The sequence below is a fragment of the Pseudorca crassidens genome, chromosome 11 (genome assembly GCF_039906515.1).
Source record: "Pseudorca crassidens isolate mPseCra1 chromosome 11, mPseCra1.hap1, whole genome shotgun sequence".
Taxonomy (NCBI): domain Eukaryota; kingdom Metazoa; phylum Chordata; class Mammalia; order Artiodactyla; family Delphinidae; genus Pseudorca; species Pseudorca crassidens.
In genome coordinates, this window is record NC_090306.1 from 35,515,518 (window position 1) to 35,533,299 (window position 17,782).

At 34.5% G+C, this 17,782-nt stretch overlaps 1 protein-coding gene across 5 annotated transcripts in view; it reads left to right on the top strand.

The window, feature by feature from the left end:
• The window catches only part of CNTN1 (contactin 1), a 371,063-nt gene that overhangs the window by 259,936 nt on the left and 93,345 nt on the right, over positions 1-17,782 (top strand). For 4 of the 5 annotated variants that reach the window (XM_067696189.1, XM_067696191.1, XM_067696187.1 and 1 more), the window contains one exon: positions 1,671-1,791. In XM_067696189.1, coding sequence (XP_067552290.1) covers positions 1,671-1,791 — 121 coding nt within the window. Of the gene's footprint in view, positions 1-1,670; positions 1,792-15,748; positions 17,747-17,782 lie in introns of those variants that run through there. The other variant, XM_067696192.1, reaches the window with a different exon arrangement.

A 17,782-nucleotide genomic window follows, 5' to 3' on the forward strand; every position in this document is an offset into this window, starting at 1 on the left:
AGGTCACTGAGAAATCCTTAGTAAAATTATGACCAGCAGGACTTTTAAAAATAGAAATATACAGTGGATGATAATTGCCCTACTTTGTGGGATACAACCAATTCCATGACCTTTAACTCTTTAGTACACCTACTTTACTAGGGAATACTTCATGCTAGTAGGTTTCATGGCAAAATAGAGAAAAGGTTGGTCTGGAGCTCCTTGGTCAAGAGAACAGAAGGAAAGAATTCCCCTACCTTAGGAATTTGAAGAAATCTTGGAAACTTGATTTTTACCCAATCTTAGACCTCAAGGGACAGGAAGACCCCAACTAACATTAAATTGTATGACCCCTAGTTTCATTTTTCAGAGATTTTAATTACTGAAACCAAGGAACAAGGTGTGTGGCCACTGACCAGTTCTTTATATGGAGATAGTAGTATTCTATTAAAACCAATTGAATCAATCTGCTCAGATGATAACTAGCTATTATTTTTAATTAATCTTATTAATCAAGCAAGGATTGCAACCCAAATACTTTCCAAGACCAGCAGGGAATTTAATATGTGAAGGGGCCACCAGCAGAACCAATGGTGAAGCAGAGCATTTATTCCATATATAGTCATTAAATAATTAAAATTTGCAGGTCTGTCATATAACAGAAACAATACCTTCATCTATTACATGAAATATTAACCTAATCATTAGTTTTTCATCCATTAATCTATCTGGATATCTATAATTGCAATAGTAAATCAATATTTTTGTTTCTCAGGGAAACCAAATGTCTATTTAAAAATCGAGTTTTCCAAATTTTTCTCTCAAGAGAGTATTTTGGAGATAATGAGCATGGACTATGTTATGCTCCTCCAACCAAGCAAACCAAGTAACCATAGTTAAATTACTTGGCTACTCTAAGTCTCACTTTTATCTTTAGTAAAATGGACAAAATAGGACCTATCTCATAGGAGTGTTTTCAGAAGAGAATCCCAGGATCTGTATAGAGGAGGCATTCTATAAATATTAGCTATTTTTAGAAATTGCATTGGGATGGTGCCTTATCATTCACAAGCAAAATTCCCTCAAGCCTCCTTAAAAAAAAAACATATGTTAAACACTATTCTAAGCGCTGGGAATAGAGCAGTGAACAAGACAAAAATCCTTGCCCACAAGGAGGTTATATTTGGCCAAAACAGAACATGTTAGTAGAATTGTCCATTTTGACAGTTTCTGCACACTTTTAGTATCTTTGTAAAATGAACTGTGGCACGTCTTGAAATTAGTTGTTTAGATTGGTTTTACATAACCAAATTAATAATTCTCCCTAGCCATACAGCATTTATGTATCTTCATTGATATTGAGCATCAAGATTTTTGAACATTCACATTTCTTTTTAAAAGACATCAATGAAATAGTTTCATCCTGTGCTTTCTCTCAAAATGCCCTCTGATTATATAAATAATAGAATACTAAAGACATTAAAGCTAAAAAGGACCTTAGGTAATTCACTCTATTTTTCACTTGAGATACCAAAGCCCAGAGTTTAAGTAACCTAAGAACACACAGACAGTTAGCACATCTCGAACAGGTGTTCATTTTGTTAGGGGAAAATGTACCTCTCATATCCTAAATACCATTTAATTGGTGAAAAAAAAGTACTGATTTGAATGACTGCTGTTTTTGCCGACAGCTGGATTCCAATGGGGAACTGCTCATCCGAAATGCCCAGCTAAAACACGCTGGGAGGTACACGTGCACCGCTCAGACAATTGTGGATAATTCTTCAGCCTCAGCTGACCTTGTTGTGCGAGGTAAGAGTTTCAACATTTTGTAATCACAAAACCAAAGCTATATGACTTACATAAATATGTATAATCTTCTGGTAACTCTGGTACGAATTCTTATATATTTAGAATCTCGATCCTTGAGAACAGTTCTTCACCCATGCCTGATTTATGCCAGCCAAGTAGTAAACAGAACTGATTTTGTTTGTTTTACGAACTACGTATTTTTTTTAGCAACTTACACCACATACCTCCTACTAAATGTTTGTGCTTTTAAACTTAGTACTTACCAGAAGTTCTCAGTTCCTGCTAATACTTTTCATGTGTTGAGTAGAGTTTTGTTTCCTTTTTTACTTTTTATGGAAAAAATACACTGGTGCTGTTTATTAAAACCTCAAGTGTTATACATTTACCAGTATCATCTTAGAATAAAAAATGCTTTGTACATGTCTCATGTTTCTATTTGTTACTGATTTTCAGACTAGTGCTTTTGTTCTTATAAATGATTGAGAATGTGCTTGGATACATGCTTATTGAAAATACAACACCTTTGCTACTGGCCTCTGCTATATAGCTGTGAGGCCAGCTCAGAATATGCCTTACTTTATTTAAAATCATTCATCGGCTCTTTACTCCCTGCCTACAGAATGTAGACCATTCCTTTTAGCTAAGTGCCCAAGAAGTTCCATGAGGTGTGGTGACCTCGGCCTGTTTAGCTTTAATCTCTCACCATTCCTCCTGACCAACTAGTCCACAGAAATACCCTAGGATTTCTACCTCTGTTCCTTGGTTCACAGCATTCCTTCTACATGTTGTTTTCATTGATTGTTGCCCAAATCTTATCCATCCTTCAAGACTTGGCTCAAGAAGTAATAAACTCATGAGTCATTTTTATGAGGTCCCAAATATGAGCCCTCTCTTCTAAACTCTCATAACAATTATTACTTTCTCTAACGTATTTTATAGCAATCAGTACATATGAGTTACCTTCTCTACTAAGTTGTGAAATTCACATATGCATTTTTATTAATATTTAGTGAGTTGCAGAATTCTATCTCATAGTTTCATTGTTCTCTTTTTCCCTCTGTCTCAGTGACATGTTAAATTTTGGTTTTTTTCACATTTTACCTACTAGAAATATTTATTGACCATTATTTATTGCACTTCTTTTTTCAGTCAGCTTTTGCGCAATCAGATAAACAATTAGTAAATGAGATGATATTCATGGTTTGTCTTAATACCCATTCTGGATTAATTGAAAATTAATAAAACTCCAAGGTTACAAAATGCTAAATTAAAGGAAGTTCATTTAGGTTCAGTATTTCCATTAGGAATATTTTGTTATCTGGAACATCTACTGTCTGTGAGAGTTATCAGGGAGAGGGACTATTCACTGTTCTTTCTAGTCAGACCACTAGCTGTTAAGTCACTTCCAGCAATACTCTATGCTTGTATTTAATTGAAATTATTTGCATATTAAAAGATTATCATTAGTGTTACAATAGGGGTTATGTTACAATGCCTGGGCATCAGTGTCTTCATATAATGACATTGCAGCAAACTCCCAGTACTCACAGGGAAGACGAAGTTTTACAGATGTAGTCAAAGAATATTAATAACCCTATCCACTCATACTTAGGTAATTAATAATCATCATACTCTGTATTTTTTACAGAAAAACCAATATAAAAAAGGTATAGCAGGTATTATGTGAAAATATAAAGTTTTTTTTTTCTAAAGCCCTTTAGTCATAGGAAATATAACTTAAAGCAAAGCAATCTGGCAAGTGCACTTAGTAGAAATATGATATAGCATTTTAAGTCCCTGCACTATAGCAGGGTGTTGAAAAAGCTATACAGGTAGATAAAAAGTATTGCTTAACACTGATAAAAGTCTGAAAGTTGTAATCATTCTCCAAATGTTATTTCTAATAATATAAAAGGTATTCATTTTATATCAAGAGAAATTTGCAATTCAAATAGTCAAATACATTTCTGCATAGCTGCATTCTGATGGCCAACTACTCAGCAGCAGTAATAAAAGTCACAAGGTAATTGGGGGATCCAGACTTCAAGGTGACCCTCAGTGATCCTTGCTTTCTGATAAACCAGCCCCTGTGTAATCCCTCTAACACTTAGGGTTGGTGTATGTGCCAGCAGAAATGACAGCGCTGAACATTGTCATATTTCACATTGCTGCTTCTGCCTTGGTTTTTGGAATTCTCATTTTGGAGGAAGCCAACTACCATGTCATGAGGATATTTCAGCAATCTTGTAGAGAAGCCCACATGAAGAGGAAATGAGACCTCCTATTAATAACCAATACCAACTTCCCAGTCATTTGAGTGAGTCATCTAGAGAGCAGATCTTCCAGTCAAGCTTTCAGATGACTGTAGCCTTGGCCAACAGTTTGATTATAACTTTCATGGCAGACCCTGATCAAGAATTATTCAGCTAAGCCACTCAAAAATTCTTAATCCACAGAAACTGTAAGAGATAACTGTTTATAAGTATAGCTGATTCACTTTGTTATAAAGCAGAAACTAACATACAATTGTAAAGCAACTATACTCCAATAAAGATGTTAAAAAAAAAAAAAGAGATAACTGTTTACTATTGTTTTAAGCCACTCAGGCCTGGGGTAATTTGTTATGCAGCAGTAGATAACTAATACAACCATGGAATGTGCTGAAAGAAAAATAACTCTCCACCAAGAAGTATATATACAGACAAGTTATCATTTCATAATGAGGAAAAATAGTTATATTTAGACCAACAGAAACAGAGTTTATTTCCCAAGAGACTCTTATGTCTAAAGGAATATTTAATGGGTAAATTTCAGGAAGAAGGAAAATAATGCCAGAGTAAAGTTCTGAGACATCAAATAGCATGATGAACAAAGAAAACAGTAAAAATACCCAAATCTAAGCAAACAGAGCTAAACTAGACTTCAGAATATGCTGTGGTCTGGGTTTGAGAACTGGCAAGAATAAGTTGCACACTGATCAAGTTGATAGTTGCTTTTACTTCAAGTTTCTATTAAAACAACAAATCTGACATATATATGTATGTATGTATGTATGTATATGAATATGTGTGCATATTTTATATGGTCAAATATAGAGAATGCATGAAAATGATAATCACGAAATATAGGGGAGTTGTTACCCCTGGGTTGGAGATAGGAGAGGAGGTGAGTGTGGTTAAGGAGGGAGGGGACCCACAAAAGGCTACATCTGAATAAGTAATGTTTTATTTCTTAACCTGAATGGTGAGTTTTTAGGTGGTCATTTCTTACTTTATACAGCTTTACCTAAATGTTAAATATTTCTCAATATATTTAATTTAATTAAACAGGGTGACCTGCTATCCCCTACTTCCTCTCCACCAACCTTTTCAGCAAAGATTCATGAAAAATCTTTGTGTAACCTCTGGGTGCAGGTGCCAGACTTGGCTGTACATCAGATTTACTACTACAATTAATTTTAAATACACAATTCTAAGCCTCTCTTGGAAGTTTCTAAATTAATAGCTCTGGGATGGGTTTAGCAAAGCTAGCTTAAAGATTGGCCTGGTGAACCATGGTGCATCAACAACGGACACAGAAATTGACCCATACACATATGCTCAACTGATTTATAACAAAAATGAAAATTAATTCAGTGGAGGAAGATTAGCCTTTGCAATAAATGGTGCTAGAACAAATGAGGATTCACAGTTCAAAAAAAAAAAGGACCTTATACATAATTAACTTGAAATGGATCATGGACTTATTTGTAAATTTTAAACTATGAAACTTTTAGAAAAATAAAGTATAGGTGAAAATCTTCAGCTCTTAGGGCTAGATGAAGAGTTCTTAGACTTGACACCAAAAGCATAATGCATAAAATGAAAAAGTGATAAACTGAACTTCATCAAAATTTAAAACTTTTGCTTTGTGAAAGTCCCTGTGAAGATGATGAAAAGACAAGCAACAGACTGGGAGAAAATATTTGCAAACCATATATCCAAGAAAGGTTTGTATGTAAAACATATACATAACTCTCAAAACTCAAAATTAAAATAACCTAATATGAAAAAAGATAAAAGATGTGAACAGACATTTCATTGAAGATGATATACAAATGGTAGATAAACACATAAAAGATGTTCAATGTCATTAACCATTAGGGAAATGCACATTTAAAGCCACAGTGATATATCACTACATACCTATAAGAATGGCTAAAATAAAAAAGAAATAGTGATGCAAAACAACAGAGTCACTCACTCACACATTGCTGGTGAAAATGTAGAATTGTACAGCCACCCTGGAAAAGAGTATGGCTGTTTCTAAACATGTAGTTGCACATGTAGTTGCACAGGACCCAGTAGTTGCACTCTTGGACATTTATCTCAAAGACATTAAAACTTATGTCCACATAAAATATATATACACAAATGTTCATAGCTGTTTTATTCATGATAGCCCAACATTGGAAACAAATGCCCTTAAACAGGTGAGTGGTTAAACAAAATGTGGTATATTAGTACCATGGACTATTACTTAGCAATAAGAGAAGAATGATCTATTGATGTGTGCAATTTGGATATATATCAAGGGAATTAATGCTGAGTGAAAGAAAGCCAACCTCAAAAGGTTACATACTGTATGATTCCATTTATTTAGCATTCTTGTAATGACAAAATTATAGAGATGGAGAGTAGATTAATGGTGGCTTAGGGAGGCTAGAGGAAGGGGAGTAGCTGTAGCCATGAAAGTGTACAACAGGGGATCCTCATGATGAAATTGTTCTGTATTTTAACTGTGGTCATGGTCCCAGAAGTCTACGCATGTGATAAAACTAAAAGTTTCTTAGAACTAAACAAACACATAAACACACAAATGAATGAATGTAAAACTAGCAAAATCTGTACTATAAGGTTGATGGATTATGTCGATGTCAATTTTCTGGTTCTGTTATTGTATTTAGTTATACAGAAAGTTATGGTGAGTAAATGAGTGAAGGATATGCAGGACCTTCCTGTATTAATTTTCACAGTTGCATGTGAATCTATAATTATCTCCAAAAAAAAGTTTAAGAAAAAAATCACTGGACATAAAATACACTGAAAATATAAAGAAAATATGTACATATGGGCTCTTTTTTCAAAAATAGTATAATATTACTAGAAGGCAAAGAGTATGGCACACCCAGAGGTAATGTTTGAACAAGTGGTGGCCACCAAACTGCCTTCTGAGGAAGTGGATCCAGGCCTGGGAAGGACCTAGTGGGGTTGCAGCTTTGGAACCAGGGTTGAATTACTGAAGGCAGTAGAAGAGAGTGTGTGTTCTACTTCTTTCCCCAGAACCCTCCTTCACTCCTTTTTCCCTATGCATGTCTGTCTCCCCTTTAAATAAATACTGGATATATTTTTAAAGAATGTCATTACGGAGGGCATCAAATTACAGCATTCCAGAGTGACCAAGTGTTTAAACCTGGCCTGGGCTGGCAAATCTGTATTTTTAATAATGCCCCATGATGCTTGTGATGAAGTGGTCTTTAAATGGTTTTTGGAAATTATTGTTCTAGGGAATTCTTGGAAAATAGTTTGAAAGTCCTATTATTTTGTTTATGGAATGGGTAAATTACATTAGAAATGTGTTTCAAAAAGATGGTAAGGTCCCCTTTTCCTCCAATTCATCCTGTTCAAACCAAATAGAAGTCAATCAACAGACAATTGAAAAACTGTTATGAATATTTGGCTAGAAGTCAGGGAAGGGAGCTCTGATGTAAGGACAGGAGTGGCATGGAAATGCAGGAAGGTAGTCCAGGTGGTGAGAAAAAGAGTTAACTCCTTTTTCCCTTACCCTCATATAATTTTAGCACAGCTACACTTAAGCCTTAAGTCACACCAAATAAGATAGCTTCAAAAACTCTAAAGTTAATCAAGAACCACTCAATCTATGTATCAACAGTAAGTAAATAAAAAAAAAAAATATATGATGAAATATTTCCCAGCTAGAGCACTGATATAAAAATGAAGATAACTTTACAAGAGATTGTAATGCCATTTCTTGGTAATATGGCATTTCAAGTAATTTATAAAAGATTTTACTAATTTTTTTTCTATCAGAGCACATATTGACATCAATTTAAATTATTATTGTATTAGTGAAAGAGGTAATTTCAGAATAAAACTTTAAAACAGAGGTGCATATAATATAGCCAAAGAGATTTAGAACTCAAACAGCTACAAACTGCTTAATATCTAGAAGACCTTTACAGTTTAAAACTATTTTTAGTTAAAAAAAAAGAACCAGCTATTAGACTTCAAATGGTTTTAGGCTTCTTATATAAAACTCCAAATCAAGAGGATCGATACAAATTTCCTTTTTGTTGTTGTTATTGTAATAAAGGTTGTACTAAATAGGTCCCACAAAAGTGTATTTCAGGTTGTTTCATCAAGTAAGTTTTGATGCACATCTACAGCCCTGTATGAATGTTTTTAGCAAAAGATGTTTCTGGAGGACTTAGTGCTTTTCAGTTAAAAAAAAAAAGTGTCATTTAGAAGGAAAGGTGTTTCAGGATTTATCTGACAGCACCTGTGGGAGCATTTATGTAGCTTGCCAAATCTAAATTCTCTTTTATGAGTGCACTTTTGGACAGCATTCAAAAATGGACCATAAAATTAGGCCACAAAAGCAAGAAATGAGGCTTTGACGTCTGTTTTTTACTACTTTCCACGGCATTTCTGCTGTATTATAAATATCCTTGGCAATGCTACCGACCTTTAGGAGGACCTTCCTGACACCTGGCTGAACATAATGTTTGTCACTAAAATTGCCAAAACAGAAAATGCAATCATGATTATACTTTTCACATCTGCCCCCTCTTTTACATCTTATATACCATATTAAACAAAATTTCTTAATACAAGGCTGAGATTTAAAAACAAACAAAAGAAAAAGACTTTAGTCTGATTCTCAACACTAACCTGTGCTATGTGAAATTTGGAAACATTTAGGAAAAAGTGTAACTAAAGGTCCAGTGGATAATACAAAACTGTGTAAATCATTGCATCTCCAAATTAAGTTTGTATTGTTTATATTTTTATATTAAAAGCTTATATTCATAGTTTTATGTAGATTTTCATTTAGATTAGAATATTGTGTGTGTGCATGTGTGTATGTATGAATGCCAAAATGTGTGTGTGTGTATTTCTAATGCCAAAATACAGTTGCAGAATGGAAATGGATATGTTAGATGTCATCTTTATTTGATGTAATCCCCTGAAGTTTTTAGTACTTGGCCTAATGACATGGTTACCAGATTCTTTCTTAAGGAGGTCATTTTGGTTGATGACTAACCCACTTTTAAATCCTGTGTTGGCTAAGTTAAGGTATTATAGCCAAATAAATAACCTGCTGGAAGCTGTCAATATACTTTTTAGTCTGAATAATACTGCTGTATTTTAAACAATCATAATGGTTGGCCAATGGTCTTTTCTACAGAAAATGCTCTTGAGTATTTGTTACTCCCAGATGTTCTATGTTAGCAGAGTTCATATCCAGAGCACACCTCTCTTCGCTATCCAGGCAAACAATTTTGAACCATTTACTTAGAGATGTTGTTCCAGATTAATTAGTACTCTTTCTTAAAAAATAGGAAGTAAACATTTTCTTTGTCTCAGATAAAAGAGTTCTAATGGTCCTATTATTGGAAAATCATGCACCAGTTACATCTTTTTTCCTTCCAACTTCTTCAGAGTAGCTACATGAAATATCTGCATTTATGTTAAAATTGGAATATACAATTTTAAATCTAGAATTAATCCTGGAGGTCATCTAGAAAATTTCCATTCCTTTATACTACAAAATTTAGACTTCAAGAGAAAGAGACTTGTCTTGTATTACCCATCTATTTCATAATAATCATTTTGGAACCTAGGCTTCTTCCAGATTGTAAGAATAAATAAAATCTATAGTTAATTTCTAAAACTTCTGTAGTTAGTGCTTTAAAATTTTAATAGTTTAATACACTAAAACTTTCAACAGTTAATTTGGTATAGTACCCAAACGATTACCAAGTCTGTTCTAGAATTGCTGCTACTAAATGGTGAAAGTTACTGACTGCAGTTCTGCTCTTCTTGTTTTCCTATCCATTGTCCAGCACATGCTAATAAATAGTAGTTGGGTTTTTAAAACATTGTGGGAAAAATAAAGCCAAAGACATTTATTTTAAAAGGTTAAATTACCACCTGTTGGATTATTTAGCATTCTATTTGTATGGCTAACTCAGGGACCCTGGCTATTTGTGAAAGCAAAAAGACGGTGAGTCTGCTGTCATGCTAAAAGTTAGTGGAACTCTTGGTGCTAAATCAGGATTTAGATTTCTGCGGTATCTGGCATAAATATTTACCCAGTGTTCAAGAATTCCTATATTCAAGTTATTATTAATAACCAAATGTGGATTTATGTTCAAAATTATTATTTAAGCATGGCATGCCTAAATTAATTCAAAAGGACTTTTAAATTAATTAATTTAATCACTATAAAATTAGGAAGAACAGATTAAAAAGTTGCACGTGATGTGCACACAAAGCCAGACAGATGCACGAGTACACACACAGCTTACCACCTCCACCTGCCTCACACACACATGCATATGTGAAGACATCCAGAAAAGAGATTCATTTATACAGGCAGAAAGATGTGTCCAGATCATCAGAGTCAAATCAAAGAGAATAGTTGAGGTAGTTTTTCAAGTATTTGGGTCAGAAAAACACACATTTACCTCAGATACTTGGATAATTGCCTCTGCTTTCCACTTGCTTTGGCCAAGAAAGTTTGCCACAGAGACAGACTAAAGATTCCATCTCGTCAGTCCTTGCAGGACTGAGACAGGAAAATGGCCCTCATTGCCCACATTGGCTGGAGCAACGACTGACAGGGCGCCATTCGGAGGCATCCTGACCCCACTTGGCACTAAACCACAGCCATACATCTATTAATAGTGAAGCCTGCCCAGAAATTAAGCTTTCTCATTTCCATTGAGAATCAACAAATTCAAAAGCTGCTAAGGGCCAGTTCTCCATAACTGTTGTAAGTTAAAGCTGAAATAATGAGCTGAAAGGTGTATCTGAATTTACAAGGTAGCCTGATTGTTTCAAAGCTAGAACTTACACGTAGTTCTATTTGATAAAAGCTCTAGTAAAAGTAGCAGCTTTCCCAATTACTACTAAAGTTATGAAGTACATCAATAATTTGAAACTGTATTTTTCAAAGTCAGTTCGATGTAAATTGACATAAATTCAAGGAAGTGTTCAAATATATCAACAAAGTATGTAGTTCATTCAGAATGAGTCATGATATTTTAAGCTTTAAGATGGATCTTGAAAGTGATTTAGTTTATCCCTTCATTTTACAAATTCAAAAATTGAAACATAACTGTGTGAGGGTTATAAACTGGTAGATAACACTGTGAAGGATGCACTGATATAAATTTAGATTACTTTTCTTTTTCTTCACTGGAGTACAGTGAGAGAAGTTTCCTTGTAGGATTTCTTCTCTTCTTCAATCAATTGCTCCTGACTCTCTTTGTCTTATAATCAAACTGATCAGCTTTTGGCAAACTGGAATTTATTCTTTGCTACGCAGTCAGCCTGTATCCATGATTCCCTTAAAAAATAATCAGCAAACTTGCTTCTCCTCACTCTGATTCCAGGAGGGAAAGCAGGAAAGATTTACGAACTTAATAGTCTGGCAGGCTTTTAGACACTCCACTTCACTGACCCATCATGGGCTTTATACATCAGTGTCTACTTACCAGATAGTAATGTCAAATTATGCTGACAATTACATCAAATTACAAGCAGTACAGATAACCAGTGATATCCAAAAGTCTTTATGGACATGAATAAATGGCAATTAGTTCATATTTAAAAAAAAATTTTAATTATGCTGGCAAAATATGTTTCCAACTCTAATCTATATCCTGTGAAAAGACATATATTATGAATATAAAATTTAAAAATAAAGATATGTAATTATATGTTAATGTATAATATATGACATAATTATATAGTATATTTTATAACAAAATACAAATTACATAGCATATATTTATTATATTATGTTAGGATACGTAATATTTATTAAAGCCTTATTTTTTTTTAATTTATTTTATTTTATTTATTTTTTGGCTGCGTTGGGTCTTTGTTGCTGTGCATGGGCTTTCTCTAGTTGCGACGAGCAGGGTCTACTCTTCGCGTGGTGCTCAGGCTTCCCATTACTGTGGCTTCTCTTGTTGCAGAGCATGGGCTCTAGGCACACGGGCTTCAGTAGTTGTGGCATGCGGGCTCAGAAGTTGTGGCTCGTGGGCTGTAGAGCGCAGGCTCAGTAGTTGTGGCGCACAGACTTAGTTGCTCTGCAGCATGTGGGATCCTCCCAGACCAGGGATCCAACCCGTGTCCCCTGCATTTGTGGGCAGATTCTTATCCACTGCGCCACCAGAGAAGTCCCTAAAGGCTAATTTTAACAACACTATTTTAAGAGATGGATACGATCATTATCCCCATTTTACACATAAGGAAATTGAGTACCAGAGAGGCTAAGTTACTTGCCCAAGATCATTTAGCTACTAAGTAAAAGGACAAGATTTGAATATAAGCAGTCTGGCTTCACATATAACACCCAGTTCATTGCTGTAACATAATATAATCAAACACTAATTCAGATATATTCAATGAGATAAAATAATCAATGTGGAAAAATTAAAATGTAGGCTTTTTTCTTTTTTGGTAAGAAATGTTTATTCTATAGAAAAGTTACTGATACAGATTTTGCAATTTTATTTTTGCCCATAATATATTTATGAATGGTCTAATAAAAAGGGAAAGGTATAATAATTAAAATTATTTTCATGTAGTCAACGTCATACAATTGTAATTACAACAGCAAAAACAATAAATCATAGTAGATGGTTTTAAGCTTGATTTTATAATGTGTTCTTTGGCCTTAAAAATAGTACATTCAAAATGTTTAAGTGTTTTAGATTAGAATGTATGTGTCTACAGGACTTTCATATAAATTTTATCATGTCATCCTAACAAAACTGCTGTGTGGTAGTCATGCAAGGACTGGTAATCCATTCATAGGCAAAGGAAGTTTAAAACAAGAAGAAAAAGAAAATATTCCTCAGAGTTCACATGCAAGCCAGAACTTGGCCAGTTATCAGTGTTTCAAATTCACTACATAACTTACTTTTTCTCACTTCTCTTTAGTGTTTAACTTCCCGAATATAAAAATCAGATCAGATAATTTTATTGTACATCTGTTTCACATTGGTATATGGTTTGTTTGTTAAATTGTCCACCCAAATACTCTGAAGCATTGATAATTCAAAGTTAATTCAGAGAGTAAAATTTTAAGTTATTTGAAATTAGAATTTCATAATATCTTCTCTTTTTGGTTCATTTTATTTAAAAAAGAAGACAAAATGCTTTAGCTTCATTATTGAAAAAATAACCAATATAAGACTCAATGGTATAAAATTCCTTTTAAGCAAAACTATTTTTTTGGTGTGACTTTTGTAAAGTCTGCCATTTCAAGTCTCAGGAATGTGCAATTATTTCCTCATGGTACCTTTTGCAGACTGGCTTCCTGCCACCACCATCTATCTCCTTCCCACCAGCCAACCTCATCAGACCAGGCCCTGGGAATTTGATTGGGTCACAGAATTTCTTACACCTAAGTAAATGAAAATGAAGGAAACTCAGAGAAAACTTTTACCCTCTAAACCTGTGGTCAGTATAACAAGGTTTAGAGAGGAGATTTTAGTCCTTTTAAATTCCTATCACATAGGTCCTTTTAGTCCTTTTAAATTCCATTTTAGTCCTTTTAAATTCCTATCACACAGGTCCAAACTACCATCATCACTGGGATTAATAGAGACGTACTCAAAGGGAAAGGGAGAAATGTAAAAGGGTACTACAAGCAACTATGGAATCTCCATTGGTATCCTACAAATCCAGCTATTCCATAGTTTGTGCCTTCCCTATTTCCTCTTCAGAGGTGACTACAGGATCCGGTCCTTGTGTGACAGAACCCCGTCTCCCATCCGTTATCTAAATTTGGCTTAGGACATCTCATTAGATCAACACAGCAGGGAGCTCCCAATCTTCTCTCTGCCACAGTACCTTTCTATTATAATTTTAACTGCCCAATACACTCATGAGTGAATGAAGATTGTGGAATAAATCCAAAGGGTCTTTTTTTTTCCAAAAAATTAAAACACCATTTTAATTTCTAATTGCCCAATGCTTGTCATGGTCACTCTGTTGACATGGGATGAGGTGAGGGACTTCGTTGTGGCCCACATGCATTTCCCAGGGCACTGCTGGAATACCAACTCCCTTATCTGAAAATGCATTGGGATGAAAGTGAACAGTGAACAAGAGCTAGCATAATTAAAAGGATAACCTTGAATACACTTCATTTTTACACAAAAAACTAATGTACAAACTTATGAATTTTCAATATTCTTAGTAGCAAATAACTTGTGACTCACTAGAAGGTAGCAATCCCTTGTGTGTCATTGAACAGTCTGGGCTCTGTCACACTAAGGAATATACTTCTGAGCATCATCTCACTACAGTCTTAGTGGCTCTCAACAGCTAGTGCTTGAGCCGCCCCGCACATCTCTGAGAATTTCTCTGGGGCAAGGGGCTGTCCCTGTTTGGAACACACCAGGTACTTCTGATGTTTGTGGTTTAAACAAGTTGGAGGACCACTGTTTGATATGTTCCTGCAGAGGTTGGAAGCCTCTGTTACTAATTCAAGAAATGGCACTCCAATGTGCGACAGTTTGGGGAGGCTCCCTGTGTGACTGTTCACTGCCCCCTCTCTCCACAAAACTACCAAAACTTCATTTAAAAGGGAGAAAAAAAGAATATATTTAAAATTAGCAATTTCAATTCTCATCAAAAGACTTGGAAATCTCTTATGTTTGAAAGACAAATGTAAGAGACAAGTGCGTTTTTGTGACCTTTGTTACCATTTATCATAGGACTAAATTTGCAATAAGCAGTCAGCAGTTTTCCTAGATACTATTTCTCCTACTTAAATAACTATAACCAGGGGGGCACTAGTAGTTATAAAGTGGTCTAATTATAATAATCAAACTATCCCTAGTTATGGTTAGGGAACATAGGAGGATGATCATCTTGTTAATACCATACTTTTCTATGATAATATAGTTATACTAATATACGCATACAGTCATTAAAAGATCCGCATGGCACAATGGAAAATGTATGGCTTTTGGCATTAGGCAAACATAGATTAGAAATGCACTTCACCTGCTGAATAACCTGTGGTCTTAGGCCAGTCGGTTAATCATCATAAGCCTCAGAGTCCATATTTATGAAAGAGAAGAACAGCTCCAGTTCACACGTTGCCCATGATGACTTTCTATAAACATTTTCTTTTACTTCCCTCCCTTTTGCTATTAATGTCTATATAGACATAAACAATAAATATAATATTAATCAAGACACAGGTTCCCATGACTTCCAGCCCCAACCTCTGATTAAATTTCATAAATCACTGCTTAAATTTATCCTCAGGATTTTTTTCTTACTTAGAAGCCTTGAAGGCATGAGCATAGGTTTGGGTAGGTAGACTTGTACTATGTGGAGTGGAATTACAAAGGCTCTAGGAATTTGAGGGTTTTTTTAAGGGGAGGAAGGGATCCAGTTACAACTCTTGTTCCTTACAAAGTCAGTCACTATTTCTGAGGGAAACAGGTTTGATTGGGCCAAGGCTTGTCACTTCAGCCTTCTCCTTTTTGGACTCCCATCTACAGTGTTTAGAAGATGTTTTTCTTTGTTCATTATTTCAACTTACCCATTAAGGATACTTGGCAAATTCCTAAAGTATATGGCTTCCTGCTCCTAAATGGGCATCCACACTTGCCCTTCAGCCTTGATCTTTCCTCTTGCAGGTAAAAACAGAAAAGATGGAGAGAAAAACATGGCGGATCCTTTTCTCCCCGTCTGTGCAAGCCTGCCTCCAACCTGGTGATCGTTGACACTCACTCTTTGTGGGAAAACCTTTTTTTTTTTTTTAACATATTATATTAGATTTTACTAATTAACTCAATCTTGTAGCTTCTGCAGTTCCCCCTGCCAAAATCTAGTTCTTAGAGGATTTTTTTCCTTTTTGAACATTTAAACATACTTTGAGCAGAATGATATTTTAAAATATAATTGCATAGCTTCATTAATATCTGAAAAATGCCTACTGAACTAACCCAGTACATCATATAATGGCCAAGTAAAATTTTTGTGTTTTCATATCCTGTTTTTCTTTGAAATTACATATCTCAGAAATTAGCTCATTATCTGAAAAAAAAAATGAAGAACTGGTGAATTATAATACAGGAGTGTTGCCACTGAATGGACTGTTTGATTTACCCAAGCAGGTAATGAACACTGTTGTTGTCAAATTCACTAATGAGTCATCTTAATTAGGATGTAAGCTAAGGGGCATTATTCCAGTGGCCTTTTGTATCCTGGTGCCACATATATTCTTTGGCAAGAAAAGATCAAAAGCAGCAATAAACAACTGAAGACCACCCATGGCTCTGTAAGGTTTTTGGAACAATTCCTGGGACTGGGAAGTGAAATTGGTCAGCATGTGGAGAAAACTGTCATCTCAGTAGCAAGATTTAAGTGAAGATGACTAAGCCATTAACAGCACGTATGCATATTTAATTCTGTTAACTCCTAGCATCAGCCTTCTTGGATCTTTTGTTTTGAGAGGAAGGTCAAGACTTTTTGGAAGGACATGAACAGAAATGGCAGATTAAAATTGAAGTGTATATAATTCTTTCTGGAACTGCTTGAATTTCATTATTTGAAAATATTTTCATTTCTGCCCTTTGATCAAAGAGACATGCTTAAAATTCTTATTTCTTCACAAGAAATAATTTGCTCTTCTTAAACAGGTTTATGGTTAAGGGTGGGATATTATATGAACTTCTCATTTAGTAACTCTAAAATTCCCATCTGTGGTTGGAAGAACTCTTAGGAAAGCTTTGAGAGATATGTAATGACCCCTAAATATGTATGTAGTTAAAAAATAATTGATTAGTCATCGTAAAGGAATACATGCCTCTGGCTCAAAATGTTACTTATTTCCACCATTTTTCATTTTCTAGTGTTAATTATTGTCATAGAAGGAAGCATCTTAGGATTTAGACTGGAGATCTAGGGCAACTGTCATTTTAATAAGATATTTTAAAATAATTCAAAATTGTCACGTATCCATAAATGTTGCCATGGAGATGTGCATAAACCAGCATTGTGGTCCATAGTCCATCACTGAAAGTATACCACCAAGATCAGATAGGAATATAGTTTTGGAAAGACAGAATAAAAATTAGAAAGGAAACCACATAACAATTATGACAAGTGGCAGGAAAAGGAGAATATTTTTGTTTAGATAAACTGCTTCAATATCAACTAGAATTACATAGATTCATTTAGCTCCTTTATCCTCATTCTCATTTCTAATAGTGATCTATGTTCATTTTTAACAATGTAAGAGGTTAAAATACCAATTTTAGAGGTTGAAAAACTACTATATTCCTATTAAATGGTAGAGATGTTTAATATTCAGCTTCATCTTAGTACAGTCTTAACGCTTTAACAAGAGCACACAAATTTGTGTTTTATTACCTTATAATAAAGCTGTTGTCTTAACTAATTTTCAGAGCAAGAACGGGCATGTAGTAATAAAGAGACTCTAACTGACATGTTTTGGTAAAGAAGAAGCCATGTGCCTTGATAATAACTGATGTTGTTTCAGCATTGTTATTTTCAGATTATTTTATTTTAAAAAGGATGATAATTTGTACTGAAAGTTTTTTGTTTTCTTAACATTTAAACTTTTCATTAAAATTTGCTCTTTTGGTAAAAATGAACAGTGAACCACGAGATACTCATATGTGGTGCTTTGCTTTTAATTACTTATG